Consider the following 13,974-nt stretch of genomic DNA (forward strand, 5'->3'; position numbering starts at 1 on the left):
TCATGGTTTGGCTGGGGATCCTTCTGACAAGCTTAAGTCAGGCTTGTGCCACTTGAGCTGAAGGAATTTTTCCATCAAATGAGCTCCCACGTTGAAGACCAAGGCCAGCCAGGCCAAGCCAAAAACAATCCAAATTGCAGTTAGACTTCTGTAGAGTGGGATGTAGTGCTTGTTTGGGTTTGTGCCTGAAAAATCCAGGAAACCTTACGTGTTAATCTTCACTGCTTTGGTCTGATAGACAACACACGAAGTCATAACTTCCCCTTCCCCACACAGATGTATAAACTTAACAAGTTTGTGTAATTTAGGGGCATTATTATTATTTTTCCTCTTGCTCCAAATCTCAGGTTTAGCTTTGAAAAGTTGGCATAAAATCTCTGGAGCTAAGGCTATATAACAAAAAGAGAAAAATCTAAAGTTAATCAGAACAGAACAAAACTGAGTGTTTCCAAGTGCTGACAAAGAAAAAAACATGCTAGAATCTACTGCTGAATCTACATTAGCCAAATTTTACTCAAGCAACCCACATGAGATCTCATTTGATTTTAAAATATTTGGTTTTGTATTACAGGGATGTACGCATTACCTTTTGTATTGTGACATACTTCATTAGCCAGCATTCAGAATCATTTGGAGTATACTGTTTGGAAAGCGCAGCCATTTTAAGTGCTTATGGAAATGTTAACCCCTGGTTTGGTATTTACACAAAATGATTAATCGGTGCGGCTGATATTGATGCAGGACTGCACCACAGCCATCCATTTAGTGCATTGAAAGATACCTCATATGTTTCTATTGCTAAGTTTCAGCCTAGATCTTTGAAGACTACATATTCTCACAAGGGTTCATTTATTTCCACAGCTCTCTAGGGGTTGTTTGTAATGTTCTTCCCACTGTCAGTACTGAGAGTTTCATATTTTACAGATTTTTGTATTGGGAATGGTAGGCACTTGCTGAAACAAATAATTGTTAGGAGAGGATGTCTCAAAGACTTCAGAGATTTCACTCATATTCCAGCTGTCACCCATGGATCGCATTCATACCAATTTGGGTATAGTCATTGTTGAATGAGTATTCAGTGTCATACATCAAATGAATATAGTGACTTTCAGCTTAGCTGCTTAAAAGAAAAAATGCCCATGCCATGTATTACCTCATTATTATCAGCACTCTCTCTCTCTCATACCATATTTACAGGGAAATAGTTATCTATACTCTCTGTACTTAGGCTTTCACTAGAATACCTAATATCAACAAACTTCCTCCCACTGAGGTGAGAATGTGGGCAAAAAGATAAAATTTAACCATGTGTATCCTCATTATTACCTACTACATAGTCTCCAAATCCAATTGTGCTCAAGGTGATGAAAGTGAAGTAAAAGCCTTCTCCATAGCTCCAGCCTTCTACATAACTGAAAACCAGTGGTGGGAACACTAGAAAAAGCAAGATCCCTGCAGTCAGGAAGACAGCCATGGCCAGTCTCTGAACCACCTGAAGGATAAAGGGAAGATATCAGCTAAACAGCAGTGAGCATCTGTCAAGTGGAAATTTCTGGGTCTGTTTTGCTCTTAAAGCACAAACCTACTCCTGCTGGGAGCTGTGTCCAAAAAGAGAAGGATAAACCAATGCTACTGTGAACTACATGCTGACCTTGCTGTTTATCTTTCACATAGACATTGTACCCTAAGTATATATCTCAAAAATGGGAAAAAAATAAAGATGTTTTAAAGCTTTTTGCAATGAGTTTTGAAGTGTGCTCGAGTCATATTTTCAAAATTACTATAGCAACCATAGGAGTGAAATGTTCACTTTACTTTTTCAATTTAAATGGGGATGCTCTTGTAATCACTTGATCCAGCCTTTAAGGAATAGCACCAAGCTCATGATACAAAGATTGGCAAGAACAAATTAGGATTCTCTTTGCTGTGACTGCTTCCAAAGATTTATAAAGTGGCTTGCAAGAGCTCAGCCAAAAATATGTTTGGATGAAATTTGAATGAAGTCAGTTTGCCTGCTCTTATTTTAAACTTAGAAGCATTCAGAGCAGGGCTGTTTTCTGTCAGCACAGAGTAGATCTGTGTCTCTCATTACAAACGTCTGTCTTTTGGGAGATGTTAAGGCCTGCTAAGTTACAACATATGTGGCTGCCCAGATAGATACACGGAATGGTCATGCATAGGGGAATGTCTCAGTGGTTTTATCTAAGGAGTGAGGACCAGGAACTCATGGGTAACCATGGGACACAGTCGTGGCTCTGGTGAACTTTTGACTAGTGCTGCACAGTCTAATGGAAACTCATGGCAATCGTTTAACTTCATTCGCAAAGCATTTTGAGAATTACTTATCAACATGTTGTAGTTGATCTCTGTTCTCATTTTAGCTTATTCCAGAAGTGTAATTGCATTCAATTAGATAATGAAGATTGCATAAAGCTCTGAAATTCACAATGTTACATACTGTCCTGGCTTTTGAGAACTTTCTAGTAGCAACATACAAGGTAGAGGAGAGTAAGTCAGGAATGAAGAATTGATTTTAATTGATTTCCGAAAGCACAGCTCTTCAGAGTGAAGAAGCAGGTAAAGCTCCAAAGCTTCATCTGTTCGTAGGAGTTCTGTCAAAAATTGAGTGATAACTGAAGTTTTGAAAAAGAAAAAATCACATCTCTAAATTGCAATAAAAATCTCAGGAAAGATCCAGATATACTAGCATTCCACTTGTGGTGGAAGAGCTGCATGTATCTGAGGAACAGGCATAGATAAGGCAGTTAAGAAACGTTTTGCTTATATAAATTAACTACATTTGATGGTACCTATATATCTTCATCAGAAAATCTTTCCCTGTGTAGGTAAAGAATGCAGTAATTCAGTGACTTATACAAATGAGAAAGAGGAAAAAAAGACACATGAGACAAATCTGAAATGTTTCAAAATATCTAACATACCTATCACCCTTTTCAGTATCTAAAGAGGTCAATACATTGAACCTTTTACTCAGAAATGTGCACTAACTTTGTTACAAATGACCTTCACATATTTCATATTATCAGTGTTTCCCGTATTCCAATACATCTGGACTAATTCAGTGACTCACTAACAAACTGTAACTACAGAGAAGGATGGCTTATTTACATTAAAAAAAAAAAAAAAGAAAGAAAGAAAAAAAAAGAGGAAGGAAGTACTAAATTACTGGCACAATCAGGGAAGGTAATTCAAGCCAGATTAGCAGGCCAATAAAAATAAGTTGTCTTTGCACAATGTAGGCCCAGATTCTGGGTTAGATACGAGCATAGGCTAGATAATAAGAGCTTAATTCAGCAATGTGTGTATATGAATACGTTCTGCTAAAGTCACCAGAACTTAAAAGACCCTGCTCAAAACTGAGGCTATGCTTGCTTAACAGTTTTGCTGAATCAGCGTTTAAAAATGCAAACCTGGGGTCCCTCAGGAAAAAGCAAATTACTATAAAGCTCTCATAGATAAATATAGCATATCAATTTTCTGATATAGAGGGCAATGTTTACATCAAAAAGATGTGAACACACTCAAGGAAATCCAAACTGGTAGCTGCACTAACTCTCTGAGAGAATAGTTTCTATTAGTGGGGAAGAAATAATAGATTCATTCTGTACCTGGTCATGGCCTGGCTTTTGCACCCATCTTTCCAGAGTAATCAAATGAGCATTGAGACCTTTCCCCAACTGGTTAAGGAAGGCCAAGTTGAGTGGCACTCCAAATAAGGCATAAAAAACACAGAAGACCTGTCCTGCCACTGTGCTGGGGGACCGGTTACCATAGCCTGGAACAGAAGAAAAAAAGAGCTACAAGAAAAGGTTTCATAGTTGGTCTGCAGGCCATCATTTCTGGGGCTTGGAAGCTCACTTTCATTAAGCTTCAAGGATCTGGAGGCCTATGATTTTGCATAGTGAATTCTGCCTACAAATTGCTCTAGCTTATCATAGAGCCCTGCGCATTCACTACTACTAAGAGAACATTTAATATGGAAAATTCTGAACAAATGCCATGATTTCCCATAAGTCTGATTTGGTAGTGAATGCAACTGAGTACTTCAAAGCGACCTCAGAATTTGCTGTACATGTACACAGTCATATCACATATACCAAAGAGGCACTTGGCCATTTTTGCGGGTTTGATATGATGAATGCACAAGAAAAGGTATTGTCTGAAACACATAAGAAAATATAACCTGCAGTAATCAAGATCATCTTGTAGGTGTATTCTGTACACTCATTTTATTTTTCTCAGGGATTTGCAGTACAGCTAGAGGAAACCCCAATTCACAAGGAAAGAGAGTACCTCACCTATAGTAGTGACAACAGCTCCTGCAAAAAAGAAAGAATTGCTGAAGTCCCAGTTACTGGGATTCGTAGAGTTTTGTTCTGGGTTGACCCCTTTTTCCAATGCTTCCATGAGGACCTGAGGCAGAAGAGGTCAAGGGAGCAAAGATGAGCCACACATTACACATCAACAGGAAAAATGTCAGAAAAAAATACAGCAGATAAGTAGATATTACTTTCCATCTTGAGCAAGCAGAACAGTAAATAGCGCAGATAACAGGGCAAGCTTAAGTAAAATGACCTGAGAGAGTCTTATGCTGATGTAGCAAAACTCTGAAATAGAGCTGGTCAGGAACTTGAACTCTTATCACCAGAGAACTGGCCACTGAAGTAGAATCAGTTCCGTAACTACTCAAAGGCTAAGGGGAGAAGGATGAAAGGAGTCCCTGGGATCATGAAACTTAGAATGTAAAGTGAAGTTATGCCTTAAAAAAGACATATAAATCCTTTCCTTCCCTTCCCTGGTGTAGTCGTTTTATTCCAAATTTAAATTTGGGCATGTGTAAATACGTGTTTGAACTGGTGGTGAAGAGTATGAGGAGCATGCTTGTTTCATCTTTGTCCATGTAAATACTAGTGAGGATGAATTACTCTTTTGGCTATGAGTTCCCAGTAATTTTTAATCAAAATCAAGATTCTTGTGGTCTGGAGATTAGCTGTTCCAGATAACTCTTAACAGATGATCAAACTGCTGTGTGCAAAAGAGATCTAGCTCCTGGTGTATCAAACATCTTATTAGCTGCCTTAATGACTAATGTGTTTCTTTGTTCTCCCTGAGGATTCCTCTGAATGAAACAGGTTGCCATCTGCACAGTGGCTGGAATTTCAAGAACCTCTTTTTTTCTTAGATGTCACTTTTAAAGTCCACATCACAAACTTCATAACTTTGCCAAATGTCTCACCACCACACAAACACTCACTTTTTAGACTTGAACCTGTCATGATGGGCAGGTTTCCCTCACCATACAGTTAAAATGTACAGTGAAATAATTGTTCCCCTGCATTAGTTAAAGATGTAATCTGGAAAGAATTCAATTCCATAATATTAGTAAGAGCTGGACAAATTTCCTAAGAGAGATTATAAATGATAGTGAGAGGGCACCCCCACTTTTACCTGGAAGGTTAAGTGCTGAGTACGCTAAGGCTTGGTGCACTGTGTATGATAATTTGGTGCCCTCAGCTGGTTTTGTCTGGAACAGCTGACAAGTGAAATGTATCTGATTCAGCTTCGATGCAGCAAAATGCAACAGTCTGAGTGGCCTGGCAGGGCTAAGGAAAGCACCACTGGAGGAAAGAGAATCTGGACATCTGTGAATCCTCCCTAAGCTTTCTAGAGTACCAGAGATTTAACTAAGCCTTTTAATTCTATAAAGCATCCAAGTGTGGTTTAGAGTGAGATTCAGAATCTTTCTCTTTACCGTCATTACCACAAAGGGAAGAGAAGGACAGGTAACTCCAACGACTAATGTAGCTGGAAAGAAACAGGCATGTTTTCAGGCATACAAGTTCTGGAAAACTCTAGTTGTTTTTTGGACAAAGCCAAATATTCCATAAGAAATATGGAGTCATCAGATCATTGCCCTTGTAGACAGAGTTCAGATGCCTTCTGATCCCTTTTTGATTGAAAGTTCACTGTTTCCTCAGATCCATTTATTCTTCAGAAGAAAGTGATAATTCAAGGATTTTTTGCCCAAATCTTATAATACTAGAATAAGAGAATTTGTCCATAACAATACCAAGTAAAGGCTTGCAATTCATCTCCAGCCTTTGAGGAATAGATTAAAATGTAATTGAAGATGCTATTAATTGACAACCCGTACTGAATAAGAGCTAAGAGCTTTTTTGCACTTACTGACAAATTACACAGCTTCTGGTGGATGCATTCATGGGCAATAGACAATCTCAGGTAGAAAGAAAGGGCAGAATTTGCACAGGTTTGGGTAGAAGTACCTTAGAAGGACAACCTACTTTTTGTGAGCTTTTTCTACCCATGCAAAATTCCCTGCAATAATTAATGAGAGGGCTACAAACCATGAAGTTAAAATTATTGTAAGGTAGCATGAAGGTTCATCAGCAGTTTTTCATTTTTTGGGTGTTCATGAATATGTTAAAATAAAGTGATACATGAAAGGGCTTGAGAAAATATTGCCTTTCTGCTGGACAGTTGGTCCTCTAACATCGTGGACAGCAGAAAAATTTATGACATGCTTGGCCAAAACAGTATCATTGCTTCTAGCAAAAATAATGCTTGAGCCAAAATAATGCAAGCCTGTTCCTCTTACCTGTATGAACTGCTCCAGGGCTTGCCTGTCCAAGCATGTGTAGTTCTGCAGGAACTTAAGCTTGTCCAGGTGGAACTGGTCCCGAGAGTGGGTTTCTGCCTGCTTCTCCAGCAACTGGAACACCATAGCACCCAGGAGGAGGTAAAAGAGATACCCTAGCACCAGCAGTGGAGTCCAGCTGATCTGCCAGTTGGGTGCTGTGAGGAAGGGCATGCTGCTGCTGCCAGTCCTTGGTCAGTACTTACTAGTTTACGCTCACAGGATATGTACTACCCTGGCCACCCAGAAATCATTTTCCAAATGGTTCCAATTCCATTGGAAACCAATGTTCCCAGCTACTGTGCTGGAGATTCTTTTAACAGAAAATATGGGTAACATGCCCATAAAAATGAGACTAACAGGCAATTTTTACCCTTCCTCATCTTTTCTCTATCCAAAATAGAGAATATTTATGACTTAATAAGTATGTAAATCATAGTATCTTCCTCTTATGAAAACAATTTTATCCAAAGATCTCAGTCAAACAAATGAAGCTGGACACAAGCCCTCTATGACAGATACTGTCTTCCAGGCTGGGAAGCTGAAATAAAATTAGCTTAATGACTTACGCATTAAGTGATATGAATGTAGAGCCATGAAAAGACTCTGAGAGTACTGACAAATAAAGCCTTACTCTAAACACTGGACTTCCGTACAAGAAAACACTATAAACTCTCCAGTTACAACAGAATCTCCAGAACTAAGAAGACTATGGAGCTGAATAAATGCAACATTCAATTGCAGCCGTCTGTACCACACAAACAATGCTGGTAGCAGTGAAAGTAGTGATAAAGTTCATAAACATCCCAAAAAGCCTAGTCACAAAACAGTTTCTTTTTTTACCATAAAAGATCAGCCCCCTCACTGCCTTGTCTGATAATCCTCAACTCTTTGTCAGATTCCACACTTGAACACCCCTTAGTCCATGGAGTTAGGAAAGGAACCACTCATGCTTGCTGCTTTCAGTGTCTGTATTTCCCATTTTTATCCACATATGAAAGGGGGGAAGGGGCTCAGGTTAATCATTAGCTAAAAAAGTATTGGAAGCTCACTCATGGGAGCTTCAATGATTGTCATGCTCTGAAAATTAGCTGGGCTAGCATATTCTTTGTAGGAAGATCCTTAAAGCTAGAGTCATCCATGCCAAACTGCTTCTGAAAGAAAACACACATACATAGACTCACGATGAGAAGGCTACGTGGCTAGGACTGCAAGTCTGTATATCTCCCTTTCCATTAAAAATTCTGAATGCAGATATCCTTCCTTTTGATCAGGATTGTTTTTTACCTGTCTTCGAACAACACATAATGCTCAGAGAAAACAACTGAAAAGAATATTTCCCTTCTTATCTTCTGGGAAATCCCCTGCAGCATCCATCTGAACTGAGTTTTTAGCCACATACCACCCAGAAGAGAAAGACTGATTGGCAACAGAAGGCCTCTTGTCACTGTGGACAGTGAAGGGTATGTTGGGCAACTCCTAGAAGGTCTTTTAATTTGTTCAGGATCATTCTGTTGCTGTGGCTAGAGAACAGAAAGAAGTAAGAATAGGTGTACGATACACAAGGACTCAAACCTTGGTGCTTTGCACAGTTTTTCTTAGATTAAATGAAATACAGTAACTAGAAGCTACAGTGGCATTGATATGTACTAACTTTGTGAACCAAACTGTTTTGAAGTAACAGAGATATCCAATCTATTTCTTACTGGTGGAAGACCTTTTCATAGCTGGCACCGGCGGTGACTGAAAATGACTTTAGGAGTATCCAGAAAGAACTATATGCTGTCTTCCATAATTAAAAGATACAACTTGTTGTTCCATTCCTTGAGAAATATTAAGGGTAGGTGAGCTTGAGATATTGCACAACAGCCTGTAATACTAGTAGAGCTCTCTGTTGAGAGAGCCAGATACTTGCGTTACGGCTTATAAGACCAACTTCTAGCAGTCCAAGCGAATGCCTTCTAGTTTTCTGGAATGGAAGCAAACATATGCACATAGCTGGTCTAAGACAGATTCCCACAGTTGAAATATATTTCTAAAGGTACTAAACTAGTAAGTTATTAATGAACAAATAAAGCACTGAATCTTCTCTATGTCCCCTTCTGCTCTTTCTGTTAAGTTCAACAAGGCATTCTAGCTGAGGCATTTAGAAGCCAGAAATATTGTGCCTTAAGGAAAAAGACTTAAATTCAGGATTCTATTTTTCTGAAGGTTTTGAAAATGGAGATACTAAAATTGTCAGGTTGTGCTTACTTCTATACTTCAGGTATTCCTACTTCAAGTATTGCAATGTTAGCAGTGTACCCTGTTTGTATGGCTGAGTGAAATGATTTCTAAATGCCTTTCAGAGGTGTTACCATCTTTTCAATGACTATTATTTGAAAAGCATAAAAAAAAACAAAAAAAAAACCTGACCAAAATAAATTAATGGGAAATAAAAACCTGAAGAGAACTTTGGGAGACATATGGAATATATGATAAGGTATTGTCAGGTATTGTCAGTATGCCAAAATAACAATGCTAGCAGGTTGGTCCCTTTTAACGACAGAATGACAAAACTTAGTGTCTGATCTATCTTCTTTTATTTTTTTTTAATTTATGTTCTTCTGATTATGAAAATAAATAAGACCCGAGTTCACAAAATTTAGAAATAAAAAATTCTGAAGGAAAAAACTACTCTTAAGAGTAGCTAAACTTGGAAACTGACTGTTACTCCAAGGCCCTATACTTCCTGTGCTCCCAGCCAACATCAAAACAAGAATGCATTTAGTTTCAAATCTAAGGAATGAATTCTCACAAATATTTTGTATATATAAAATATATTTATTATATTCAAGTATATATGAATTACTTATTTTGAATATAGATCTGAATGTGACCTCCAAGATTATTCCTTTAGTTATGATCTCCTCCCTCGGAACTGATGTAATATAGGACTGATCCAGTAGATTTTCTCTAGAAAAAAATCTGAGCCACCTGGAAAGTACCAAAATGACACCCTGGTCTGCAGTCAAGGTCATGAATCACTTTATGTGGATTACATGTAGCAAATCAAAGGATTTGGGGTTCTCCATTTACTTCACCTATTGTTACAGTCCCTAAAAGTTCCTAAACCCAAACAGATAATGAATATAAATGGGCCTAATAGAGCTCACTTTGTTTCAAAGGCTATGAAATATACCATTGTGATAAGTAGGAGAATAATTTACACAGATACAAACAAGCTGTTTCAGTGGTTTAAAGATACCTTGGCTGATTCTGTTGTCCTCAAACTTCTGATGAAGGATGAATTTCAGAGCTGTTACTTCTGGAAGAAACTTCTCTGAACAGAATTAAACGAGAAGTTGGATGCAAAAATTTAGGGACTTATTTCTTCTTCAGGTTATGTACTGTAGCCTGAACAACTTGTACATGAAAATACTGAATGGTTTTGAATTTGCCTTGCTCCTTAGTACAGAGTTAAGGAAATAATAAATATGGATAGCAGAAACTGAGTGCATTTCTTCAGGCATGGCACTGCCATTTGGCAAGTTTCTACTTCTCATTTTGTTCTCACTCCAGATTTAAGACAGCAATTTTTATTTACTGCTTTACAATCACATAGGTGGAAGCATGGAACATTTTCATTTTCAGGTAAAGGTTGCCTTATTGGTGAGCAAACATTACAGGAAGCAAAACAGAAAAAAATATTAGGAGAAGATATATTGATTTGTTGGCCCATGGCGTTGGCATTAGAGCAGCAAAGGTTGAACCTTCCCACCAATATTCCATTGCATGTTGTTGCTGTGTGACAGATGGCAGCAAAGAAGCAGTCTGACACAATGGCGTCTGTTAGGGAAGTGTGTATGAAGCAAAGGTGTGTCACTGAATTCTTCCACATGGAAAAAAATGGCACCCACTGACATTCATCAATGCTTGCTGAACATTTCTGGATACCAAACGGTGGATGTGAGCACAGTGAGGTGGCTGGTGGTGTGTTTCATATGAAATAATTCTGGAAATTTTGAATTGTAGAGGTTATTTCCATTAAAAATTAATATCATATCACAATATCCACATTTCAATAATCAGGTATTAAAATTATTACGTATTGGGTACAATTAAAATCAGCAAAAGATCTCAAATTATTTTTGTGACATTTTTTAACCCAGAAATTTTTTTTTTCAGACATCTCTAGATGCCAAATAGATGTAATTTATAATGCCTTATGCAAATCCATGCAAATAAAACCAGTTGATTTCACCTGATTTCTTTGCAAGCTTCCAGTATATACATACCAAATGAGGTAAAAAAAACAACAACATTCAATCAGTAGAAATATGTATTCCCCAGATTAAAAATGTAGAACATTAATACATTAAATAAATTTAACCTCTATAAAACTGACAATAAGTTCCCAATAAACAAATATATTTGGCAAAATCCTGATTATTTGTTCTAGTTTTACTTAGTTTTAATGCAAGCTGCTGAAACCAAACACAAATATTCAAATATAATCCCCTGAGGAAATGAATTTTTGCTGTCAAATACAAGTCACTTTTATATCATTGTACTTAAATCTGTACATCCGAAGATGCCGTTTCTTCTCAGAAGAGGAAGGTAAAGAAGAAAGGTCATCAGCAGATTCTAAAAGGAAACAGTGGACTGCCACAAGAACTTCATTTGTTTCCCAGGCCTGAAAGGAGATAAAAAATTTACTAGGCTTTGTTTTAGAATATCTCATCAGTTGAAAAAATAATTTCACTCCAGAAAAGAGAGGAAATATAAGATACTTTAAAACTTTTAAGATGAAAAAAAAATAGTTTTCTGTATTTTCATTTATATTCCTTAAGACCAAAAACAGCAACAAAACAGTAGAGCACTTTGTAAAAGATTTTCAACTCAGTTGTTAGCAGTTCTTTGACAATCTCATCAATACCCTGTGGATATATTTGCTTTAATTCATCTCTAGTTAAAAAGAAACAGTAACAACCTACAAGAACTGAGAAAATCTTTTCTGAGATCTCTCATTATTTCACCCGTGTTTCTGTCACTAAGGATATCAAGCATTCCTGTGCTTTCTGTTTATGATACTTATTTTCTGTTCTATTGGCTTTGGCACACATTTATACTTTTTTATTTCATTTTTTTTCCAGCTAATGTAAAGTGGGGCCCTCAGTTTGCTTCTAAGATACTGATAAAACAGTTTGAAAGACTCAGGATTAAGAAAGGCAACAACAAAGGAAAGAGAAGTATGTTGAGATTTTTCAGACCTATCAGATTTTGGTTTGGCTGAACCTATGCTTTCTCACGTTGTTTCCTGCATAGCACTTTATATGTAATAATAATTCCAGGAGCACACACACTTGCATGTTAATGGAGAAATGCTTACTGAACTTCTCGGTTGAGTTAGGGGTCAGACAAAAGAGCACTGGACTGGGAACTGGCGCACAGCTTACACATGAAGCTGTGACACAACATAATGGCTTTGGCAGGCGTTTTCTCTGTTTCATCTAGTGGAAGTTTGAGATTTATTGACAAAAAGTTCTGTGTGAGATTGATCATACCTTTTTTTATTCCTGAGGTATTCACTTCTTCTTCTACCCTTTCTACTTATCTGCACTTGATCTTTATAAACTATTCTTTATAGAACTTCCTTTCAGTTCTCACTGGCTTTCAAGGTAACTGTTACTGGAAATTCTTTCTAGTCAATGATGCACAACAATCCTACAACATTTACTGTGCTTCTCTTCTTTTAGATTAGAAACAAATCGAAGAAGAGTGAAGTGTTGGATCGAAAAAACAGCTGAGGCAACGATGCATTGAAACAAGCTCAGAAGCTTGCTTGCAATGAAGTGAGAAGTCTGGTGGTAAAATACAGCTCATGCGAAACCTTCAACACTTTGAATTTCATGCAAGATTAGAGGAGAAGGTGGTGAGCAGTCTGAAACCTAGGGGACTCTACCCAGTTCTACTCTTTACTGCATTTCTTGTGCCATGCTACACATGAAAAGGAGAACACACATCACTATCACAGATAGGAGCAGTTGAAGCACTGCCTCTGTCTATTTTCTTCCAGTTAGAAAAGCTACCACAGCATCTCATAAATGTCGTCATGTACCACTACTGTGCTGAATTTCCTTAGCAGTCCTGGTCTCATTATCTTGATAAAGCAGAGCAACTTTTTTTTCATCAAGGTTTCCTGCTATCAGTGGTTCCATCCTTCAGATCTGGGAGATTTTCCCTCTACATGCAAACAACCAAACAATTGAAGTGCTCTTTCATCTGCCAGGTTAACTCCAAATCCTCCTCACAGCTTGTTGCTTGCTGTCTCTTATCTATGACACATCAAGTCCCACATGTTTTCAATATGCAGGCCATAGTTATGAAGTCTCTTTTCTCTTTTCTGCTTGCATAGTGACTTGTTGAGTCAATCAGTCCTGTGCTGACATATTGATCAGAATAAGCACTGTGCAAATGTTACTCTGTTCTTTGTCAGTTATTTCAGGCTATTGATGGGGATGCAGACCATCTCGTCTAACTGAACTTCAACAGAATTGTAAAAGTTTTGACTGTCTGCAAGAATACTTTTCATAACTTTAAGCCTGACAGTTGGTGAAGTTGTCCCTTCTGAAACTGATATATGATGCCAGGTAATTAACTGTGTCTGAAAAGCATGCAGGATGGAAAAGGCATTTGAGAGAGATGTTCCTGACGTGGTACGACTGGGAGACAGATGATCACAGGACAAGATGTGCTTGATAGATTACTGTACACAAAACTGATCAGATCTGGACACTCTAAAGGCCTGAAATGTTTGTTGTAAGATACTTATCTCTAACCTCCTTATAGTGAGCAGCCTATAAATTCAACTTAATTTCATTTGCTGAAGAAACTTGACAACAGCTTTTCTAAATAAAGACAGAACGGAACCCAAGCCTGAGTGTGCTGAGTGTTTGCTTTGGAAGAATGTAAAGGGACTGTTTTTTTCAGCCACTGTATGTTTACCTGACAGTTTTCTGATAAGCAGCGTGATAACAAAACCCCACTTTGTGACAGTACTAACACCATCTGCCAGGTGCTGATAGCTTGCTGAATAATGCTGTCATCAGCGCTCAAGTGCGGATGGAAAGTTATTGCTTCAGTAACCATCACTGCTTTCATTTCCTGTCTAATTGCTAGCTGCCACTAAAAACGATTATTCAAAAAAAGAGAAGAGAAGAGAAGAGAAGAGAAGAGAAGAGAAGAGAAGAGAAGAGAAGAGAAGAGAAGAGAAAAGAAAAGAAAAGAAAAGAAAAGAAAAGAAAAGAAAAGAAAAG

At 37.8% G+C, this 13,974-nt stretch overlaps 2 protein-coding genes across 2 annotated transcripts in view; both read right to left on the reverse strand.

Moving 5' to 3' along the window:
• LOC122193197 (potassium channel subfamily K member 16-like) lies at positions 1 to 6,850 on the reverse strand. The gene is made up of 5 exons (XM_042893928.1): positions 6,638 to 6,850; positions 4,320 to 4,434; positions 3,630 to 3,796; positions 1,327 to 1,492; positions 1 to 185 (listed from the first exon to the last, which is right to left on the reverse strand). Exons 1-5 carry the CDS (start codon positions 6,848 to 6,850, stop codon positions 1 to 3), a joined length of 846 nt encoding a protein of 281 aa, XP_042749862.1.
• A 4,344-nt stretch (positions 6,851 to 11,194) lies between these two features.
• The window catches only part of KIF6 (kinesin family member 6), a 139,630-nt gene continuing 136,850 nt past the window's right edge, over positions 11,195 to 13,974 (reverse strand). Inside the window, exon 22 of the mRNA XM_042885015.1 lies at positions 11,195 to 11,351. Within this exon, the coding sequence (XP_042740949.1) occupies positions 11,335 to 11,351 (17 nt within the window). The 3' untranslated portion in view covers positions 11,195 to 11,334. The remainder of the gene's footprint in view (positions 11,352 to 13,974) is intronic.

Source organism: Lagopus leucura, unplaced genomic scaffold, assembly GCF_019238085.1.
Source record: "Lagopus leucura isolate 7727_CA_CO unplaced genomic scaffold, USGS_WTPT01 Super-Scaffold_73, whole genome shotgun sequence".
Classification (NCBI taxonomy): Eukaryota; Metazoa; Chordata; class Aves; order Galliformes; family Phasianidae; genus Lagopus; species Lagopus leucura.